Source organism: Paroedura picta, chromosome 2 (assembly GCF_049243985.1).
Source record: "Paroedura picta isolate Pp20150507F chromosome 2, Ppicta_v3.0, whole genome shotgun sequence".
In the NCBI taxonomy this organism is placed as follows: domain Eukaryota; kingdom Metazoa; phylum Chordata; class Lepidosauria; order Squamata; family Gekkonidae; genus Paroedura; species Paroedura picta.
Window position 1 is genome coordinate 31,329,582 of NC_135370.1, and position 22,738 is coordinate 31,352,319.

Here is a 22,738-nt window from a genome sequence, read left to right on the forward strand (position 1 = left end):
TGACCCTAATTCCATGCCCAGATGATGCCCCCCTCCCAACCAGAATCACAGGCCAGTGTGGCCTGGAGGAAATTTACCTTTGTATTTAAGGTGGTAAGAGGGAGTCATTCATTCATTGCCATGGGCTTATTGATTGATTCTTTCCCCACTATTAATTATAGCAGGTTCTTTGAAGCACTGCAAAAACCTGAACTTGTAGATCAGGGGTAGTCAACCTGTGGTCCTCCAGATGTCCATGGACTGCAATTCCTATGAGCCCCTGCCAGAAAATACTGGCAGGGGCTCATGGGAATTGTAGTCTATGGACATCTGGAGGACCACAGGTTGACTACCCCTGATGTAGATGATTAGAGGAGAGCGGGGTACTCAGGCGATGGCTGAATGAATGAATCACCCTTCATTATATATACAAGCATCACCCTTCATGTAGGCTTTTTACCCATTTCAAACCATTTGCTTTCCTTCTTTGGCTGGTCACTTAAGAAACGGTGGCATTCACTGCAATAAAGTCTTCTTATCTTTCTCCCTGAAGCTGTTAAGATCATCAAGAAACCAAAGGATGTGACTGCCCTGGAAAACGCCGTTGTTTCCTTTGAAGTGAGTGTGTCTCATGACACCGTTCCAGTCAAGTGGTTCCACAAAAACGTCGAGATCAAACCAAGTGACAAACATAGATTGAGTTCTCAAAGGAAAGTTCACAAGCTGACCCTGCAAAACATATCTCCTGCTGATGCGGGGGAATACACAGCCGTAGTCGGACAGCTTGAATGCAAAGCCAAACTATTTGTGGAAAGTAAGTTGTTTCCCCCCCCCTAGACATTAATATTAATCTACCTTATTTAGTATCACATCAGAAGAAAGGGTCTGGTTCGTAGAACTTCCTCAAGGATCTTCTAACTTTTATTTTCCCCCCTTATTTCCTACAGCCGTACACATTACAAAGACCATGAAAAACATTGAGGTTGCTGAGACCAAAACTGCCACTTTTGAATGTGAGGTGTCTCATTTCAATGTTCCTGCCATGTGGCTGAAGAACGGCGTGGAGATTGAAATGAGTGAGAAGTTCAAAATAGTCGTTCAAGGAAAGCTCCATCAGCTCAACATCATGAACACCAGCACGGAGGATTCCGCCGAATATACTTTTGTCTGTGGGAACGATAAAGTCAGCGCAACTCTGACGGTGAAACGTAAGCATCTGTGATTCTATATGAATGATGTAGAATACCTTTGAGAATTCAAGTGAATGGTGTGACATCAGAGCTTCTTGGGTTTAGAATGAGACTGGGCAAGATACATGATTTTGTAAAGGAAGGAGGCTACAATATTATTATTCGATCCGGTGTCAGTTTAAAACAGGGATTCCCAACCACGGCCCATTCTGCACATGCTGGATAATGCACTTCCAATATGCTTTTGCAGCTGGATCTTCCTGTGCGGAACAGGAAAATCTACTTCTGAAGTTCATTGAAAGTGCATTATCCAACGTGTGCAGAATGGGTCCAGTGGTCCATGAACCTGCAGGGGTCTGCAGGAGCTCTGGTGTTTTATGAGGGAGGTCTGGGCTGTTTTCTCAGCTCCTGCTCTTCTTTCTGGCCTACATGAGGCAGAGCCACCATAGTCGTAGTAAAGGCAGGGAAGGGAGCAAAGGGAGGTCTAAGGTTGTGGGTAGTGATGTGACTTCTGGGGGTGTAGCACCAGCTGACATCATGCCTGGGGCTCCTCAAAGTGTGAAAAATTATTTCAGGAGTTAAAAGGTTGAAAAAGGATGCCTTAAAGATTAACAACAATTGTGGCTGGACATGAGCTTTTGTGAGTCACTGCTTCTTCAGACAATGAAATGAGCAGTAACTCTCAAAAGTTCATACCCTAAAACGATGTTTGTTAGTCTTTAAGGTGCTATTGGTCTCTTGCTCTTTTCTAACAGGACTACTCATCTTGACCTATCCTATATGCACAGTTATATGCACATATAACTGAGGCCTGGTAGCCCCTTGTATCCAAGTATCCTTCCAAAGAATACTTTTTACTTCCAAAGAAATCACTGTACTGCTGTAGAAATACTGCTACGGCTGTAGCTATACAGATACAGTCTGAGAAGACTTTACTAGTTGTTTTCCAGCTGTCAGTATTTCCTCAGACAGATGGGTCTATGACCCAACAACATCAAAAGCAGTGGGGAAGGAATTTTCAGAGAGTGAGTAGCAAGCAACAGGAGGTTAAGCAACCCCTTTCACTTGCTCCTTCATTACAAAGCATCTCATCCCACAAATGTTTTCCAGGACAGCAGGGTACACCGGTTCACACGCTTTTTTTTTTTTTTTTGTAAAAAAAAGAAAATATCAGTGATTTCCTTTGTAAAGGTTTGCGTGATTCATATTTCAAAAATAGAAACAAAGATATAGCCAGAGAGTTCTGGATTGGAGATAATTACTGCTGGTGATGTAAAGATGGTGGAACAGGAATCCTTCCCAACTGCTACTGCTTTCATTGATCCTCCCCAAATTTTGCTCATGGGGTTCAGGTGACCCTCAGGAACAGTGTAGGACAGGGGTAGTCAACCTGTGGTCCTCCTGATGTTCATGGACTACAATTCCCATGAGCCCCTGCCAGCAAACTCTGGTGTAGGAGTCCTAGTTGGAGGGGTAAAGTGGCTGCAGTTGCTTCCCCCTCTTCTACTAACCTAGGATCAAATGCCATCTGTGTTTCCAAATTGGTATGGATTTGGTGATGATGGGGTGAGGGAAGGTGACTGTTGGGCAGATAAGGGCCAATGTGGCACAGCAGCTAGAGTAGCCTTTCTCTTTACTGTTGAGAAACCCCAGAAGAGGCATAATCATGCAGAATATGGTTGGGACATATACATGCCCACCTGGGGCCCCTCCCCTTCTTGCCCCCTCCAGGCCCATCATTGGTCATTTTTAGGAGGGGGGCAGGTAGACATGGCTATACATTGTCATATCTTCCAATAAATGTTTAACAAATTTAAAAAATGTAACAAAAATGAATTAACTCCCACCCATTCAGTAAACCCTTCCAGGGCCAAGGAATCCCAGGGTTTCATGAAACCCTGGTTGAGAAAGCCTGAGCTAGAGTGTCAGTTAGGAGAATATTTATTTATTTCATTAACACCCTGCCTTTCTCCCCAGTGGGGATCCATAGTGTCTTTCACCAGTATTCTCTGCTTCATTTTATCCTTGCAACATCCTTTGAGGTAAACTAGCCTGAAAGAGAAATAGTGGCAGGCCTAGGGTCACCCAGCAAGCTTCCAGGGCAATGGAAGGAAGAGAATCCAAGAAGGTCTATATTACGCCAGACCATCGCTGGGTTGAACCATCACCATCCGTTGATACCCCCTATGGCGCTCTGTGAGGGGATTAGTTGTTATGGCATGGGATGACGCCAGGGTTTGTGTTATATTTTAATGGGTTTGTATGTTTCTTTTATGTGGGGATTTATCTTGTAACACGCTGTGAGACAATTCACCAATAGTGGTGGGCAACAAATGTAACAACAACAATAATAATGTAGGAGTTCAAACCAGGTTCTCCCAGATCCTAGTTGAACACTCTAACCCAGTGGTTCTCAGCCTACCTGAAGGTGTGACCCCCCCCTCCCTTTGGGTCGCCGAGGCTGCTGCAGCGGGGTGGCAGCAGCCTGGGTCACCAAAGGGGGTTGTAGGGTTGTGCGCTCTGGTGTGCTGGTGATCACGGAAGCCAGAGGTGGCCAGCATCGCAGCCCAGAGGTGAGGGGCGGCAGCACAGAGTTCTGTGCCTGCGTGCAGGCACTGGCTGGTGTGCTGCCCCCTCCATGCTGCGGCACTGGCCACCTCGGGCTTTCGTGATCGCCAAAATGGCTGGAGCATGCAACCCTTGCACCATTGGGAAGGTGGCGTGGCCTTGGCGACCCCTGGGATCAACCCCCAAAGGGGTCACAATCCCCAGGTTGAGATCCGCTGCTCTAACCATTATATTGTGTTTGTGTAGCCCTGCTTAAGAATCCTGTTCAGTCCTTAAACATGCTGTGTAGCCATCGGAAAGTCTTCATCTCTCCAAATAACATCCTATATCACAGGGTTATGATAAAACATTTAAAGGGTCCTTGAAGCTTCTTGGAGAAAGACCAGCACAGAAATGAAACCAATTAATAAGTCAGCCTCTGTTAGAGCAAAAAGAGCTAGATGTCGCCTCCAGGGTACATACTGTGGCCTACGTACAGTTTCCTCTTTGCTTCTGAAGTATTTTGCCGCATTTCTCTCCAGCCAGCCTCTCACTCTTGATATTTCTTTTTTAAACAGCTATCTTGATTACCTCCATGCTGAAAGATATCAATGCCGAAGAGAAAGATACAATAACTTTCGAAGTGACCGTGAATTACGAAGGCATCACGTACAAATGGCTAAAGAACGGGGTGGAGATAAAATCTACCGATCGGTGCCAGATCAGAACTAAGAAGCTGACTCATTCGCTCTCCATCAGGAATGTGCATTTTGGAGATGCTGCAGAGTATAGCTTTGTTGCTGGGAAAGTTGCTTCCTCAGCGACTTTATATGTGGAAGGTATTTGTTTTCTTAATTTATTAACTTCTTGCTTACGCCAGTGTCACAGCCCTTGGCTGCTATAGGCAAAATGGCAGCTGATGAGAACTTATTTGCATTAAGTCATGCTGAGCTGCTGGTGCACCTACAGTTGGCACCACCATGCACTGAATTCAGTCTAGATCAGCTTTTGGCACGCTGGTCTTTTCAGCAGCCGTAGTGTTCCAGCAGCCAATCTAAATATGGTGACAGTCTATGCAAAACATAAGTGATTCTGTTTCATACTGCTGGAAGCTAATCTCCATAGCTGCCACAGACTGTTGTGTGACTGTACCCTGAAAGAAACCTATTGATTCTCCTGGTACACATGTCTACCTGAATAACAATATATATATTTTATTTCCCGCCACTTCCAAAACTGGCTTGTGGCGGGTTACAGAGTCTTATAAAATCTCCATTAAAACCCCCATTAAAGACATAAAATGCCCACTCCCAACTCCCACTATTAGAGGGGTGGAGAAGGAGGTCAAAGCGATGTACTACTCATACCCAGAGGGGGTGTGTTGATCTACCTCGCCAACCCCAGCCTCAACCGTAGATCTGGCGGCCCTGTTTTACAGGCCTTGCGGAAGGCTGAAAGTTCCTGCAGGGCCCGTGGCTCATCCGGGAGCTCATTCCACCAGGTAGGGGGCAGGACCGAAAAGGCCCTAGCCCTGGTTTGAGGCTAGGTGCACTTCCTTGGGGCTGGGAATGACCAATAAATGTTCATGAGATTACTTCGCCCCCTCCCCTCCAGCTCGTCACATTGAATTTCGGAAACACATCAAAGACATCAAAGTTGTGGAGAAGAAAAGAGCTGTTTTTGAATGCGAAATCTCGGAACCTGACGTCGCCGTTCAGTGGATGAAAGATGGGCAGGAACTCCAATTTGGAGAACGGTAATTTCTGTCTGAGTGTGTGTGCTTGATTTTTTTGTTGTTGTTGTTGCCTAAGTTTTGCATGCCATCATAAACAACACGGTTGTGTAGCCACAAGGCAGTGTAAGGGCTAATACTTTGCGTAAGCACTTGAAACCAACTATGTCACTAGAAGTGAAGGTATTATGGCTGAAGCTCACTTACTTTGGACGCATGATGCGATCAAACTCACTAGGAAAATCATTAATGTTCGGCATGGTCAGTGGCAAAAGAGAACGTGCTGCCAAAGGATCCGCTGGCTCGACACGATCAAAGCCGGTACAGGGATGACCATGAACCAATGAAAAGAAGCAGTCAGAGGACAGGGGCGCATGGCAAAGACTTTCCTATAGAATCGCCGAGGGTTGGACACGACTGAACGGATAACATCATCATCAAGCACTGAAGTATCCGAGGGTAAAGAAGACAAATGGTCTCATTTCCTGGATGGTCTGATGTAGCTTTAAAGACTATAGATGCCGAGCAGGCTATGGATGGTGGGCGTTGTGAATTCAGAAGTCAGTTGTCCAATCCAACTCACTCCTGAGTTGATCATCAAGCATAGCTTCTCTAGGCCAGGGGTAGTCAACCTGTGGTCCTCCAGATGTCCATGGACTACAATTCCCACGAGCCCCTGCCAGCATTTGCTGGCAAGGGCTCATGGGAATTGTAGTCCATGAACATCTGGAGAACCACAAGTTGATTACCCCTGCTCTAGGGGATGCTGCAACTATTCTTCTTAATTTACCTTTACATCTTCAGTGTTCATGATATTTGGAGTCCATGGATTCCTGTTCCTTGCTTCTGATGGCTACTTTTGATATCTTGTATCTTATTCCTCCTTGCAGTGAACGGGATAATCTAAGGTTTTGCATGCCAACACAAGCCAACTATTGTCTTTCCAAGTGACTTTTGTCTTTTCATAATGTGATCAAAATGCAATAGCCGTAGTCATCTTAGCTTCCAGGGAGAGTTCAGGCTTGATTTAATCTTAAACCCTCTTATTTGTCTTTTTGGCAGGGTAATGGGGTTGCAAAATAGGGCAATAAATAGAAGCAAGAATGAATCCTCATATATTCAGATACATTATTACATTATATATGACATTATATTTCATTTTCTGCACCATGGAAGATCATTGTGGGGTTTTTTTTCCTGATTTGTTGTATCTTTGTACTTTTTAGAGTGAAAGTTCAGCGAGAGAGATTCGTTCATCGTCTTTTGATTACTTCCACTAAGATGTCCGATGCTGGGAAGTACACTGTAGTGGCAGGAGGAAACATGTCCAATGCCAATTTGGTAGTGGAAGGGCGTGATGTTCGCATCAGAAGCCTCCAAAAAGATGTTCAGGTATAAAGCCTGCTCATGTTTCAATAAGTGGTACAGTAGATTTGTCTCTAGAAAGCAGAAATTTCAAATATTTTTCAAATAAGCTAAAAATCCATACCAATATTTATGGGAGAATTTCTGATTATGGCAAAGACTCACGTGTTAAACTAAAATTGTAGAAATGTTTTGTTCAAAGCTTTCTCTCCAGATTTCATAACAGTATCATACTACATAAAATGTGCAGGGTACTTGTGATGACATGCTGGCCGTCTGATTAGCTCTCAGGGGGAGGGCCTTCCCCTCTTAAGGCCACTAAGAGGAGTTGGTGCGCCATCAGGAAGCACCAGTAGGCCTCTGATTGGCTCTCACTGGGAGGGACTTCCCCCACAAAGGGTCAATCAGAGACTCTTCCCTGCCTCTGGCAGGAGCAATGCTTGCCTCCGCTGCAGCCACCTGCTGTTCTGGCCAGCCTCCCTGCCTCTGCACAGGCTGAGGACAACCACTGGGTCCCACCACCAGAGCAGGGGGGCCTGCCACCATCTCCCAGTCTTTTGTGCTGCGAACCGGTGGAGGGTGTCTGCCACCAGCTCCTAGCCTTCCACAGTGAGAGCTGGCATGGAGGCCTGCCGCCGGCTCTTGACCTGCTTTTAAAGCGGGCTTCACCCCTAGTAAGTTATAAATTGTGATCCTCATATTTCTGCATGTTGACCATTTTTTTTGCAAATACATCTGCACGCCAAAGAAGGGACTTAATCCCATGGTCGAGAATGGAACATGCATTTGTTTCTGAAACAGCAATTCTCTACTGAAGAGACACGCTGCTTTTTGGACTCAACCGTGTCTTGTCTTTTCAGCAATTGTAATTGCACAGGTGGCAAAATTCTGGTTGTGTGCAGTGTTCTCTTCCACATGTTCCTATCCTTTCTTTAGATAGGCAGTCATAATTTCAGCAGTCATGGCACTCACCCCAACAGGTTAGATTGAGCCTAACTGCGGCCACCTTAGGGTCACCTAATTTTGGCCGAGCTCGAATTTTTAACCTCACTAGCACTGAGGTCTAATGGCATTTTCCCCTCATCTGCTTTTCCCTAAATGGGTTTGGGATGGCAGATGGACTGATTAATGTCTTACTAGGTTGGATTGCACCGAATAGGATGTAATATCTAACTTGTGTTCCAAGAAATGGGACAGGACTCACCCCCAAACACCTTAGGGCTGCTACTATTCTCCTCACTATCCCAATAGTAAATGTTTGGTAGTGAGAAGCCAGAACAGTACTTGAAGCAAGGGTTTACTTCCCCAGCTAGCCAGAATGCTTAGACAGAAGAGGACTGACACTTCTGTATCCCTGGTGGTTTTGTTACCTGCAGTAAGTCTGGGTGTAAATGGAACAGTTATTCTGCCCATTGGCGATCCTTGCTGTAATAAATAAAGATGGTAGCCCTTTTATTTTCCCAACAACTGTGTCAGCTCTCTTTATTCATGTGTCTGCCTCCAAGTTATCCTTTAATTGACACTACTGAATGCGCACAAGCTCTTCTGAAAAAAATAATATCAAGGTTTTAACAAAATAGGTCTTTTGAACACCATCTTCTCCCCAATGTTAATATTAAGTAGTTGTGTGTGTCCGTTGGAAATATGCAAAACAAAAAGGAGAAAATATCCTGACCCAAACAAAAGTCAAGAACCTAAAAAGGTCAACACAAGGGTAATGAACTTAAGCCTATACAGAGTGGAACAATTTTTTTTAAATATATAATACCCGTATTTATTAATCAAGTTAAAAACCCATGGCTTTTAGCATAGCCTCAATAAAAGCAATGTGTGCATACATAATGGTGACATTAGTAATTATGCACGTATTGATTTTATTGAGGCTATGCTAAAAGCCTTGGATTTTTAACTTGATTAATAAATACGGCTATTATATATATTTTTAAATTTGTTTTCCACCCTGTATAGACTTAAGTTCATTTCCCATGTGTTGACATTTGAACACTGCATCTACAAGAAAAAAAATATGAGAGGGAGCATGTATGTGAAACTGATAAATGGGTAAAAAAGTATTACTGTTCTCCTAAGAATGAAGGGGCAGGCCCCTGTTAGGATAATGAAAGCTCTGTTTTAATTATAAATGAAACAACCAGAACGGACTCTAGATTTTATTCCGTTTTCAAAGTAGACCTTTCATCGGTGGTTGTTTCCTCCTGTGATTTTGAAACTTATCCTGGACAAAGCTCTCCCATACCTGCGAGCTGAAGACCGGCATAGAATTTTGATAACAACTTGTAGTTGGTTGAAATATTTAAAACTTCTAGGATAAGTTTCAAAATCACAGGAGGAAACAACCACCGATGAAAGGTCTACTTTGAAAATGGAACAAAATCTAGAGTCCGTTCTGGTTGTTTCATTTATCATTAAAATAGAGATTATAGTGCAGGATAAAAATTTTGTTAACTGATTTTGATAGCCTGGAACAGGTTCTCTCTTTTTTTGTTGGAATAATGGATAATTGGATAGTTGTTGGATAGGATAATGAAAGCAGCAAAACCAGGCTACTCATCACAGGCAACATACAGGGATCTTTAAAATTCTCATTTACCTCGCTTGTGTGTTCCTGTTGCTTCAGGGGTTTTTCTTGTTCCGCACATGTTTTCCTGCCCCTAGTGGTCAACTCAATATTATATCATGTTATACGCCTGGCATAAAAACCTGCAGTTAAAATCTGCAAGGAAATGTGCTGAACGTAAACAATGCAATATTGAATCGAAGCAAAACATGTGGAATCGAAAACCCCAAAAGCAACAGGAGTGCACAAGAGAGGAAAATGAGAATGTGGAAAAGACCATACTTTGAGGACTCTCCAGTGTGCAAGATAAAAATGATTTTCTTAAAAGGGAGGGTTGCTTCAACAAATAAAAATTGGTGAGGATTGAGCGTGCTCCAAAAGTTTTTTTAGTCAAAAAAAGCAAATAAAACAGAGGGAGCTTAGATATTTGCCTGCTCAAGCGCATGAGACCATATAGAATCCTGGATAGCTTGATTTATTTGTGTATATGTATTTTGGGCAGGAATTTGTTAAACACATATTAAGAAATCAAGATATGAATATATACGGCCTCAACTAGGGCCAGGGCCTTTTCTGTCCTGGCCCCTACCTGGTGGAATGAGCTCCCGGAGGAGCTGCGGGCCCTGCGGGAGGTTCCGGCGTTCCACAGGGCCTGCAAAATGGAGCTCTTCCACCAGGTCTATGGTTGAGGCCAGCACGCTAAGGAAGATCTGTATGACCCCCTTTCAGGATAGACTTATGTGTGTGGCGGCCATGGGTTTAATCTGCTCCCTCTTCCCTCCTCCCTCTATGAGATTGTATCGGGGAGAATAGGATTGAGTTAGTATGGAACTGGGGTTTTTTTCCTGCCCTATCGTATTTCACTTATTTTACTTTTTGATTGTATTTTATGTCTGGGGTTTTAAGGGAAGTGTTACTGGGGTTTTATACAGATTTTGTAACCCGCCACGAGCCATTCGGGAGTGGGGGCTAAGAAATTGAAGAAAATAAATAAATATAAATTCCATTCCCAGTGAGTACTTTTCCTTCAAATCTTATCCTACATTGGGCGTTACTTCCTATTTATTGTTTGACATTTTGTTAATTAAAATAAAGTGTAAGGTTCTGTGAATTTCTTTGGGAGCTCAGTGCTGAACAAAGAAGCCTGCCTAGCAGAGTTATAGTAGTTATTCTGTTGACTGATAGGTCATTGAGAGACAGCGAGCCGTGGTTGAGTTTGAGGTTAACGAAGAGGACATTGATGCTCGCTGGTATAAGGACGGAATTGAGATCAACTTCCAGATCGAGGAGAGATATCATTATGTGGTGGAAAGAAGAGTCCATCGGATGACCATCACTGAAACCACCTACACAGATGCTGGAGAATATACTTTCTTGGCAGGGAAAAATAGGAGCTCCATTACTCTCCGTGTGAATGGTATGTTTAGGCTGAACTCGCTTCGCATTGGTTTTTAACCCACAATTCGCCGTCTTAAAAAACTTAACACCATTAACATAATTAACATCTTTGTATTACTTGGGATGCCCTGACATACTCACTGACTCACTCACAAAAGTGTAGAAATTATTTGGATATTTCCTGACAACTGGGAGGCATATGTGAGATTCAAGACAACCCATGTACAAGAAACATATGATACCTCAAAGCAAGGAATTCAAGTTATACCTAGGGGTTAAGGCAGCCTTTATCAACTTTTTTACTGTTGAGAAACCGCTGAAACATATTTCAGACTTCAAGAAACCCCAGAAGTGGCACAATCATGCAGAATATGGTTGGGAAGCAGAGCTGTAAGGCCCACCTGGGGCCCCTTCCCACCCCCTACAGGCCCATTATTGGCCATTTGAGGGAGTCAACATGACGATATATGGTCAGATCACCCAATAAATGTTTAACAAACTTTAAAAATTTACAAATAATTAATTAACTCCCATCCATTTGGGAAACTCTTCCAATCAAGAAACTTCAGGGTTTCACAAAACCCTGGTTGTGAAAGCCTGGGTTAAGGAATAACCTGTCTACCAGGAAACCTGAAATGTTTTATGCTAGTAGTCAAAGTCTTATTGATAACTAGAAAGACTGGAGCAGATAACTTTTGAAAGTGTCTTACATTCTAGTACAGACCAGACAAAGACGCCCATGTACCTGAATATTGGCCTGTGGGAGTTCTTTTGCCTCTTTAGATCTAAGTTTGGGTAGCATCCAGCAAAATATGTCTGAAATGCAGAATGCAAACCTCGTTTATTACTAGTGAAGATAAAATTACTAAGGATGCCTACAGGTTCCTATAAGGACATTTACTTCTTATTTTTTTTAATTTTCAGTTTAAGTACTCAAAGCAGCAATGCTTCACCTCTGAACACACAAGTCATTTAATGACCAGTGGTGATTACATCCTCATCGTAGATTCAAAGTCTTCCTTGGTTTACAACATTTCAGATGATGTGTGATATGTGCTCAGATCTTCCCATGCCTCAAACATCTCGTTGCTCAAGAAACCTAGTGTGCTAAATTAAAATAGTAACTAGCCTAACCTTCTTGCTGATATATTAGTTTTCTATGAGTCTAACTAGATGTTACAAACAGCATCAGTTCATCATGGGAACTTACAGATATATTGTAGCTGTTAGTTCCCTCTGGCAAAGCATGACTAAACCATGAAAGGGTCTGATTCAAATCAGGGCTACTGTGTGAGAGAAGGAGGAATTCCTGACTTCTCCCCTGTTTTGGGTAGCTAAAACAGCCTTGAGGGGGGCCAAGTAGAGAGTATTATCTACTCCAGCATATGCCCTGAATGCTTGTGTGCGCTGGCTCCCCCATAGAGAAGATACCCTCCCCCCCAACCCTGGGGCATCAGTGCTTTTTCAGAAACTGAAACTACACAGGGGAAAGCCAGGATTTCTCCTTTCTTCCACACAGCAGTTCTGATATGAATTTGATCCTGCATTTTGTAGAATTACAAGTTACCATTAGCAACTAGCAGCTACAGCAACCTTCATGGACTTTGTACCATTGAGAAACCCCTGAAACATTCTGAGAAAACCCAGATGTCATGTGATCATGTAGAATATGATTGGGAATCATAGCTGGGCACCCTCCCCTTCCCACTGCATCCAGGCCCTTCATTGGCCGTGGGGGGGGGGGTCAACATGACCATATATGGTCATATCACTCGATAAATGTTTTAACAATTTTTAAAATTTAATTACCTCCCACCCAATCAGGAAACCCTTCCAGGACATCAACAAACCCTGGGTTTCATGAAACCCTGGTTGAGGAAGCCTGAGCTACAGTATAGCTACAAATGCCCATGGTGAACTCATGCAGTTTATAACTACCAGTTATAAATTGGGGGAGGGGCTTCACACAGCCAGTCCTCCCCTGCGACTCGTGTTGTTTACACCTACATGTTTATACCTGCATTTTGCCAAAAACATGTATCGAGCTTTGGTTGCTGAATTACAGTCTGAACTGTTTCTCTCAAGGCAGACTCTGTTCTCCCGTCCCCGCATTACACTGGCTATAGATAGCTAATTAAATAAACGGTTATTTTTACTTTTATTTAGTAAAAGAAGACAGAAGAACCCTGTAAGATAGGTTAAGGCCAGGAAATTAACACTGAGGAAATGCTGGCCTCCATGATCACAAAACAACACTCCATCCACAAAGTATCAGTCGACCAAACAGAAATTAGGCAGCCCCACTTTTGAAAGGGTTTTTTTTTTAAGGAGGTAGTTTTAATAATATATTTTAAAGTAAATAATAACTGCTTTATTCGTGTAAATTAATTATTTGTGTATTTCTGTTGTTGCCCACCCTGAGCCAGCAGGGAAGGGCAGGTTAAAAAAATAAAGTGATGGTTATTATTATAATTATAATTATGTGAGATGGTACAAATTAGGGCTGATACACATATTCAGAAAACAATATGGCCTCGTCCTCCATTTCAGACTGTATGTCAGGTACCACATGCTTGAATGTTTCCATACGCCAAAATCTCCTTGCCCAAGAAAACTTGCATATTAGTATCTCGCGCAAAAGTATTCAGCTGGTTTTCCCTGAACTTTACAGCTCCAGAACCACCCCAGATTGTAAAAGAGCTTCAAGAAGCCACAGTGGAATCCGGGAAACCCGCCCGCTTCTGTGCTGTAGTATCGGGCCTACCGCAGCCCAAAATCTCCTGGTTCAAAGACGAACAGCCGCTCTCTCCAGGCTTTAAAGTTAAGTTTCTTCATGACGCCCAGGAGTACACTCTGTTGCTGATTGAAACGTTCCCAGAAGACGCAGCCGTTTACACCATTGAAGCCAAGAATGACTATGGAGTGGCCACCTCTTCAGCGTCATTGTCAGTGGAAGGCAAGTTGATCATCTCTCCAGGGCATTTTGGAAATGGAAATGTCTGTGTTTTGTATTGTGTGCTTTTCCACAGAATCTAATGATAGCTTTTTTGGCCTCCCTTCCCTCTCTCTAGTCCCGGAAGTTGTTTCTCCTGATGTAGAAGTGCCAATTTACCCACCTATGATTATCACACCACTACGTGATGCTGTTACTTCTGAGGGACAGTCCGCTTGCTTTCAGTGCAGAGTTACAGGAACAGGTGAGTTTAACGAAAATCGCATGCCATTTTTATACTCCTCGTTGAATGGCACATGTCAGAAGCCAAACGAAGCTTTCCCATAGACACCTCTTGCCAACGTACTGACAGGGATGGCTTCCGTCTTACTTGCAGAGGCGTTCTCTGTTACCCTGGGCAACAGAGGGCTTCATCTGTTGCTTTGGAACATGCTCCGTAGCATTTTGAAACAAAATCGGATGGGAATCGTTTTCTGATTCTACTCCAATCAGCAGATCGAGGACTTTTTTCCTGCAGTGCTTAGTGCAATAAAGGCAGTTAACCAGATCAATTATTCTACTTTCCTATTTGATTCAGAATAGCATAGCATTGTGTGCTTTTCTACCAATGTAATTTCGACTTCAAATAATTTAGCATGATGTGTTGAAAAATGAACCAATCCTGTAGCGCCACCTACTGATACGAAATTGCCTTGAAAATTGTTGCGTTGAATTGGCCTAGTAAATTTACTGTATCTAACTTGTATTGTTTGTGCTGAAGTTTTCATATATGTTGGGGGTGGGGGCATATTTCTTTACAGAATCCAAAAGCAACAATTAATGTCAGGAGTTTCTCCCCCTCCATGTAATTTCTGAGAGTTTAAAATAGATGCATACCGTACATGATTAATTGTATCAGGAACTTACAATGAGAGGGGAAGGTTGATTAGAGAGGAATAGTAAGAGGGATATTAGAACTTTTCTAAAATTGCTTGCTGTTCATTCTGCCATTTCAACTATATACATCAAATGCCCAGTAATGCCCCTCAGTGAGAGTCACAGCCAAATGCATACATGAAATCTTATCGGGCAGGGTACATGTTTGTTTTGAATTTTGGTATATATACCAGAGTTCATAAAGTGCAAATCTGCCTGTGTTTCATACTAAACGTTTTTCTCAAAAAATTAATTGCGTCTCAGGAAATTTGGATGCATAGCAATCTAGCAACTCTGAAGCAGATTTGTTGATGTCCAGTATCGTAATTTCACCTGCTTTCTGTGTCTCTAGCTACAGAACTATTACCTACTTTCAAGGAATCCTTAGTCCAGGGCCTAGTCTGCATTATGATCAGACAGGATCGGGGGGGGGGGGCACAGCATACCAATGATGAGCTTCAGTCATATTCTGGGTAACTGAGGCTCAGAACTAGGAGATTCTATTAGTATTTTCAATAGTCTGAGGTAGATTTTTGACGATCCCTTCTCAGGAGAGATACTGTTTACATGGATGTAGTGTCCCTGATAAGTTGTACCATATACTTCTGGTGTGTCCTAAGTTTGAAGTATATCGTTGCCCGTTAGCTAATTATCTGAAGAAATTGAAATTCATCTGTGTTAATGAGAAACATTGGATTAAAATGATACTAAATGTGAGGGACTCAGCAACTATTATAAAAGTAGCAAAGTTTTTACTGGCAATTTAAAATGAAAATCTTTTACGATAGATTTTACAACTGAAACTGTTTATAATTTTTGTTTTATGCCGTGTAGTTTTATGACAATAAAGGTACTCTGAATCTGAATCTAGTCTGAGGAATAGTATTCAAAAGCTCACGCCCTGAATAAATCTTTGTTGGTCTTAAAGGTGCTACTGGACTCTGATTTTATTGTGCTTTCAGACCAACACAGCGACACATTTGAATCTACTTAATATTATGTTGCCAATCTCCAAGTGAGACTGGAGTTCTCCTGGAATTACAGCTCACTTCAGAAATTAGTTCCCCTAGAGGAAAAGGTAGCTTTGGAGGGCAGACTCTGTGGTATACCATAGATGAGAGCCTCCCTCAAAGTTGCCCTTCCACAAGTACTGGGGTTGACAAACCTACCAATAGGGCTGAACTGTCCATAATACCCATTATGGCATATTCACCCCCAAATTCCTTCTCTGTTGAGTTTACTCTCCTTACTTCTCAATACTTTTACCTCTCCTTTCTATTTGATTTCCCTGCCATCCCTGCATTCTTCTTAATTTTCAACTACTGAAGGGAGTGCCACAAACATTGGAACACATGGGAATTTCTGTCTAAAAGGGGGAGGGGGGGGCCTCAGCATAGAAGAAGAAGAGTTGGTTCTTATATGCTGCTTTTCTCTACCCGAAGGAGGCTCAAAGCAGCTTACAGTCACCTTTCCTTTCCTCTCCCCACAACAGACATCCTGTGGGGCGGGTGAGGCTGAGAGAGCCCTGATATTCCTGCTTGGTCACCTTTATCAGTGCCGTGGCGAGCCCAAGGTCACTTAGCTGGCTGCATGTGGGGGAGTGCAGAATCGAATCCGGCATGCCAGATTAGAAGTCTGCACTCCTAACCACTACACCAAACTGCCAAATATTGCTGGTGACTGGGACCTGCGAATCAGTCCTGAGTTCCAACTGCTTCTCTGATTTGCTCACTAAGACTGTTTATGCACTGGGAACTTCACTGCCCCAGCTCCCATGCAGGAGCACAAATCAGGGGCGGATGAAGTGCACCAGGCCAAATGCTCCCCCATGTGGGTGCAGGAAGAGGTGGTGCAACCTGCCACAACTAAAACTCCAGCCTGCAGTCCAGTATGAAACCTCCAGTGCATAAACGGTCTGCGAGTGTGATGCTATGAAACTTACCTGTGTATTTCTTTTCTCTCCCTTCCCTCTTTCATATTGTTCCTTTGCACCTGAGCAGACCTTCGAGTAGCTTGGTATAGCAAAGACAAAGAGATCAAGCCGTCCCGCTTCTTTAGGATGACTCAGTTTGAAGACACTTTCCAGTTGGAGATAGCAGAAGCTTTCCCAGAGGATGAAGGGATTTACACATTTGTCGCCAGCAATTCCATAGGCCAAGTGTCAACGACGGCCGCACTGAGGCTGGAAGGTACAGCGTGTCATCTAAAAAGCAACTCCGTAAAATCAGCATGTGTTTTTCAATTAATATTATTAATTTTTAAAAAAAATAATAATAACATGTAATTGTCTGTCTTGTCCGTGTTTTTTAACCCGGAATAATCTATCCCATTGTCTGATGTCCACCATGTCCATTTCATCCTCCACCATATGAATTCAGCACCACATCATTTCACAATGTCCCGGTTTCGTATTGTTCGCTTTCGCACTATGTCCCCAATAGAGTTCGGCATGCATCAGAGAGGAAGAAAATCCTTTTTTTTACCAAAGCATTTTGGTTTGAAAGAAGGCACAGGCCAGGACCCAAAGAATTATTCAACTAATTCTGCATGCCCAATAAGTGGGGGGGGGGGAGGATTGCTTATGTTTTTCAAACTGTAACACTTCCCCACACCCCACGCTATAAGCCAGAATGGCATATTGAATGGCATAGACTTGGCTCCTGCTGAAACCTCCTGATTTCCTTTGCCTCCCTCCATATGCCTAATCAATAAAAGGTGTCTGACGTAACACAGTCACATTCCCCCCCCTCCCTATGGGCAGCAACCAATGAGAAAAATTGGAGGTGGAGTAATTTGCAGCATAATGTAATAGTGCAATCCCATCTAAGCTTATAGCCATCTTCTGGTCTCACTGGAACAAAATGCCTGCAGTAACTCTGCATAGGATTGCACTATAAACATTGCAGCAGACCTCTGAGTCATTTATGTTTCTGACATAATTTCTAGTTTTGCATAAAGAGAGCTAATCATTTTTATGGTATGACATAGAAATCTATGCAAAGGAAAACATCAAATATTCCAAGATGGCATGCATAACCACATGAGGTCATGTCTGAGTAGCTCTTTGGATCCCAGCCAAGATGTCTAATATATGCAAATTTATAAAATAATTGGATATTGTTAATATTAGTGTAACTGCATTTACATATATAAGAGAAGAGCCTCTTACATTTCAATTAGGAGGGATCGCCCAGATGTAAGAATACATTAGCATCAGAGCAGATTTTAGAACGTGAAGCAAGTCCCTAGGACTGGTTGTAATTTTTTAAAATTGTATTTTTAAGACTAATGTGAGACTGCAATCCTAAATTCCATTTAACACAATAGGGTTTACTTCTGAGTGCATATGTTTAGGATTTCACTGTAAGTAGGTAAGCTCACCACAAATTAGGGGGATTTAACCCCTTAGGTAGGGATTTAACCCATGGTGTTCCAATTCAAACGTGAATATTTATCAAAGAGTTAATGGATGTCCATATTTGAGGCATGAGCTTTAAAAATATTGCTCCTTTAATCTAACCTCTAAGGTATACCCAAATGCTTTATTTTCTATTCATTTGACAACAGAATTTAAACACTGTCGTGAAGGAAAAGAAGTATGTCATGTGGTAAATTGTAAGCTTTTTTTAAAAAAAGAATGAGATGTAAGATAACAAGAGAGCATTGAATGGTGTCTAGGGTAAGAAATTAAAAGTTGGCATGCTTCTTTGCAGGGTTTAAGGTTGAAGAAGTTACCTCAGAAAGTCATGTTTCTTCCACTCTTTCCATTAAGAAGGAACCTGTTGGCCAAAGGCCCATCTTTCTCCAGCCTATTTCAAGCTGCAGTGTATGCAGTGGGGAGACAGTCAGATTCCAAGCCAGGGTTTCTGCCATGCCAAAACCAGAAATCCTCTGGTTTCATAACCAAGAACTAATGTTACCAACCAAAGACGTAGTTTTCCATTTTGATGAGTCTACAGGCACGGCCACATTGATAATTGTAGATGCTTTCTCAGAACATGCCGGGCAGTACTCTTGCAAAGCACGAAATAGTGCGGGAGATGCAGCTTGTACAGCTACCCTTACAGTGACCGCTGAAGGTAAAGCCCCGTTTTTGTTCCCAGGGAATTCAGTTTGTTGCATATACCACACTTTCTACACTACGACTAATTATCTTCTTTTCCTCATTCCACACTTTTTTTTTAGAGTTAGCCATACCACCACTAATTGTGAATAGTCCTAGCCATAACCAAATAAACCACTCTTGTTTTCGTGTTCTTTCGAGCGTCACCTCATTTCGAAACGGTGTCTTAGCTAGGTAGCTCCGGGGCTACGGCTGTTTTCGTAGACTAAACAAAATGCATACTTCAAACCGGTGAATTAAATTATGGCAGTTGTAGCATTCTCTGAGGTTTGCTCTACTCGGTTTGGGGGGGGGGACCCCCTTCCTGACAGGACATAAACAAATATTCAGAGTTTCACAAATACTTTCCAATTGCCACGGACAACAGCAGTGAAAAGAAGAGACAAAGGCCAACCGCATATTACCAGCATGAGCCCACTTCATTTTTCATCCGTCGTTGTGGCTGAATTTACTTTATGTATTATGCTGCCTGCTGAGGGCACCCTTAGTGAATGCACCGGGCATGCTAGGCTTTCAAAGGACAGTGGTATATTTCATTCTCATCATCTATGGCATATTATTATTATTATTTTTGTTTTAAACAGCCCATTAAAGTGCATTAGGTATTAATCATATGTTTTGTTACTTGATTACACAGTGCAAGCCCTAGATAGGCAAAATTCTGGGAAAGATGTAAGAGAGGCTGCCCAGGCAAAGTCAGAGAAGGAAACCAAAGTTTATGTAACAGAGATTAAATCCGTGCGAGAGCCATCACAGAAAACGGTTGTGCAGGCCTTCGAACGCGTTTCCGAAACTTCGTCTGGAATTGAGAGAGAAGTAAGGAGTCTCCATACTACGGCTGTTTCGCAGAAGTCAGAAAGTATCAAAATTTCGACAGCGTCCATTCAAGTGTTGGGAGAGACTAGCCCGAAGATTCTTCTGAAGCTTCATGATCTCACTGTGAGATGTGGTGACACTGCCCAGTTAATTTGTGCTTTGGAAAGTGAGAACTTTTCTACTGTTTTGTGGACCCACGAAGGGGAAACCATACAGGAGTCGGAGAGAATTAAGCCTTCACAAAACGGAAGCGTTCTTTTCCTCACCATTTTTAACGTCCAACTTTTAGATCAAGGACTGTACAGCTGTCTTGTTCGTAACAACTTTGGAGAAGTAACAACCACTGCTGTACTAACTGTAGAAGGTGGTTATTTGATTTTTAATGTTCTGTAACTTTCCTTCACATCATCACTGCTTTTGGCTTTAATGCTAGCATTTAATCTCGAGACATAATTTTCTGTCCCACTTTTTGCATTTTGGGCTCTATTCATGAAAGATTTACAGAGCACGGCAATTTAGCGTGACTTACTCGTAAAAGTAGGCTTCTGGGGCCTAGTCTGCACACAAGAGATAATGCACTTTGAGTGCACTTTAGAAGTAGATTTTCCTGTTCCACACAGGAAAATCCAGCCGTGAAAGCACATTGAAAGTGCATTATCTATTGTATGTAGTCTAGGCCTAGGACTGCTTCTTCCCAGTACTTGAAATGCTCCTCCTCAAATGCAAGATATCTTTAATTTGTAAATGCTTGCTTTAAAATTATCCTTTTGAAGCAAAGGAAAGAATGCAGAAAGAGCAACCTCATCTTTACCATTATGGCTGTTCTAGTATCTGTTATTTGAGGAAATCGGTTTTCTATAAAGGAGCTTGATCTAACCTTTCCCCTAGGTTAGATTCTAGAAAGCCTTACACAGAGAGTAACAGTGCAATCACAAACATACTTTCCTGGCTGTAAGGCCCATTCAAAAGACCTTTGCACTATTTTGAGTGGGATGCTGATTGAGTGCGATAAACACAGTGCTTTGGTTATGAAACTGATAATACACACCTGCAGTCTCATGGGTGAGCATTTTTTAAAAATGTTAATGGAGATCCACCCCAAAATTTCCTATCCCATTTCAATTTTTTTTAATGGATCACATTGTTTTGTAACGCCGAGCACAAGGAAATGGTTCTTCCAGTTGCTTTGCCGTGCCATTTATCTCTGAATCTGATCACTACCCAAGAAATCTTGTTCTCTGCCTCTTTCGTAGGCTCTCCCATTTTCCGCTGCATAAAACAATGCTCTTAAAACAATGGCAGGTCTCTGGACCTATGATATTTTCTTGAATCCGAATATGACTTCCCTTTTCTCCTGAAGACCATGAGAATACTTTTCGTTTTCTTCCCTCCTACTTGCCTTTCAGTATTACTTGCCTTTCAGCAGAGAAGTAGCTGCAGGATTAGATTCAGAAGAACAGGAATATCAACCTGAAGCCACAATAGAACCATGGAAATCTGTCATTGCCATGCTGACCTTGCTTTTACAAGCTGGTGGAAATCTTGCCTGTTCACCTGTGGAAAGTGTTGTCTCTGCTGCTCCCACCGCCTCTTATGCTGTGAGGAAGAAACTTTAACTTTAAACAGAAGAAACTGCTGTCAAAATTTATTTTTATCATGGATCAGTTCCATTGTACAACTTCCTCTCGCATACCGTTGTTGCCATAGATGTCAATGGCACGAATCCCATGGATCTAATTGCACCTAGCTCAACATGAATAGAGCCCCTAAATGTGGAACAGAATAGTAAAAAGAATATTCAATTTTTTTTGCACTAACATGCTGAACATTCCTTTTACCATACTAATAGCTTTCTATTTTTTTAAGTATCAATTATTTTTTTTAAATTGCTGCCAAACATCTAATCTTATCCTAACTTTATTCTTACCTAGCTAAAGAAGCGCAAGCCAGAACAATAACCAAAATTACCCTTGAAACAGATACTAAAAGCATTAAAACTGTCCAAGAGTCTCAGATTAAAACAGCTTACGCGTACAAACAAGAGACTTCCGAAGAAACCTCCAGCACGACCATTCCGCCGGCCGAAAAACCGCAAGACGTAGAGAAGCCAAGGATCCGAGACTACTACCCTGATGTCGTGCCGTGCGAAGACTTTGCCGAAACTGGCGCCATTGTACCATTCTTCCTCCAAACTCTGCCCCCAGAGACCTTTGTCAAACAAGGAGCTGATGTTTCCCTGTTCTGTGTGATCAAGGGTGTACCTACACCTTGTGTCATCTGGCTGTATAATCAGCTAATAGTTGAGGAATCGGCATTATGCTGCTTAAGGCACGATGGTCCACTGTGCAGTTTAAAATTACTGAAAGTTAAGGAGAATCAGAGGGGTATATACAAGTGCAGAATAATTAATTCTGCAGGACAAGCCGAGTGCAGCACACATCTGAGAGTGACAGGTTGGCAACTGCATGTTCCTTCCATATGCAACTTCCTCTTGCATACCCTCCATTTGCATTGAGATCCATTTTGAGCCACCGTTCGGGATAGACGAAACGATTGTGGATTGCTGAATCTTTCCCCCCACGGTGTCCGAGGCATGTGAAAGGCATGTTGAGTTATCGAAACAGAAACCCTTTTAAAAATGCTGTGGGAAACTAGGCAATATAGATATATATATATATATATTTAGCATCCTCTCATTGTTTCCTTTAGACTTATCAGGCATTTCCTGGCATGTATATGTACGTATGTTGGTGTGAATTTTTTTTTTTTAATCAGTGCATCGTAAACGAAAACTTTCTTCTTCCATAGTATCAAACTTTTCCATACGTTGATCGTCCCTCTGTTTTTATTTACAGCTCTGGAAAAAGTTCTTCAAGAGAAGATAGAGCAGCAAATTGAAATGGAAGTGAAAGGTACATTCCCAAATAAATGGTATACTGAAGCCACAACGTAGCATACAGAAAACAGTAATTGTTACGAGAAGCTTATCTGTATGACAGAAAGCAAAACATATTCCGAAACATATTTCGATATGCAGCATGTTTTGTTTTAATACGCAAAGGATAACTTGCATTACAAAAGGATACAAGTTTTAAAATTCCATTTAAAACTTCTGTTTTTATAGATATGCCATCACAATGTATCG

The 22,738-nt window shown here is 42.3% G+C and overlaps 1 protein-coding gene across 6 annotated transcripts in view; it reads left to right on the forward strand.

Annotated features, from left to right (window-relative positions):
• TTN (titin) overlaps window positions 1-22,738 on the forward strand; it is a 356,587-nt gene that overhangs the window by 60,833 nt on the left and 273,016 nt on the right. For 3 of the 6 annotated variants that reach the window (XM_077319581.1, XM_077319582.1, XM_077319583.1), the window contains exons 36-45: window positions 533-793; window positions 927-1,187; window positions 4,295-4,555; window positions 5,331-5,472; window positions 6,675-6,840; window positions 10,574-10,805; window positions 13,458-13,742; window positions 13,858-13,983; window positions 16,655-16,843; window positions 22,449-22,505. In XM_077319581.1, the coding sequence (XP_077175696.1) occupies window positions 533-793; window positions 927-1,187; window positions 4,295-4,555; window positions 5,331-5,472; window positions 6,675-6,840; window positions 10,574-10,805; window positions 13,458-13,742; window positions 13,858-13,983; window positions 16,655-16,843; window positions 22,449-22,505 (1,980 nt within the window). Of the gene's footprint in view, window positions 1-532; window positions 794-926; window positions 1,188-4,294; window positions 4,556-5,330; window positions 5,473-6,674; window positions 6,841-10,573; window positions 10,806-13,457; window positions 13,743-13,857; window positions 13,984-16,654; window positions 16,844-18,367; window positions 18,734-19,414; window positions 19,958-21,524; window positions 22,047-22,448; window positions 22,506-22,738 lie in introns of all 6 variants that reach the window. The other 3 variants (XM_077319578.1, XM_077319579.1, XM_077319580.1) reach the window with 2 other exon arrangements.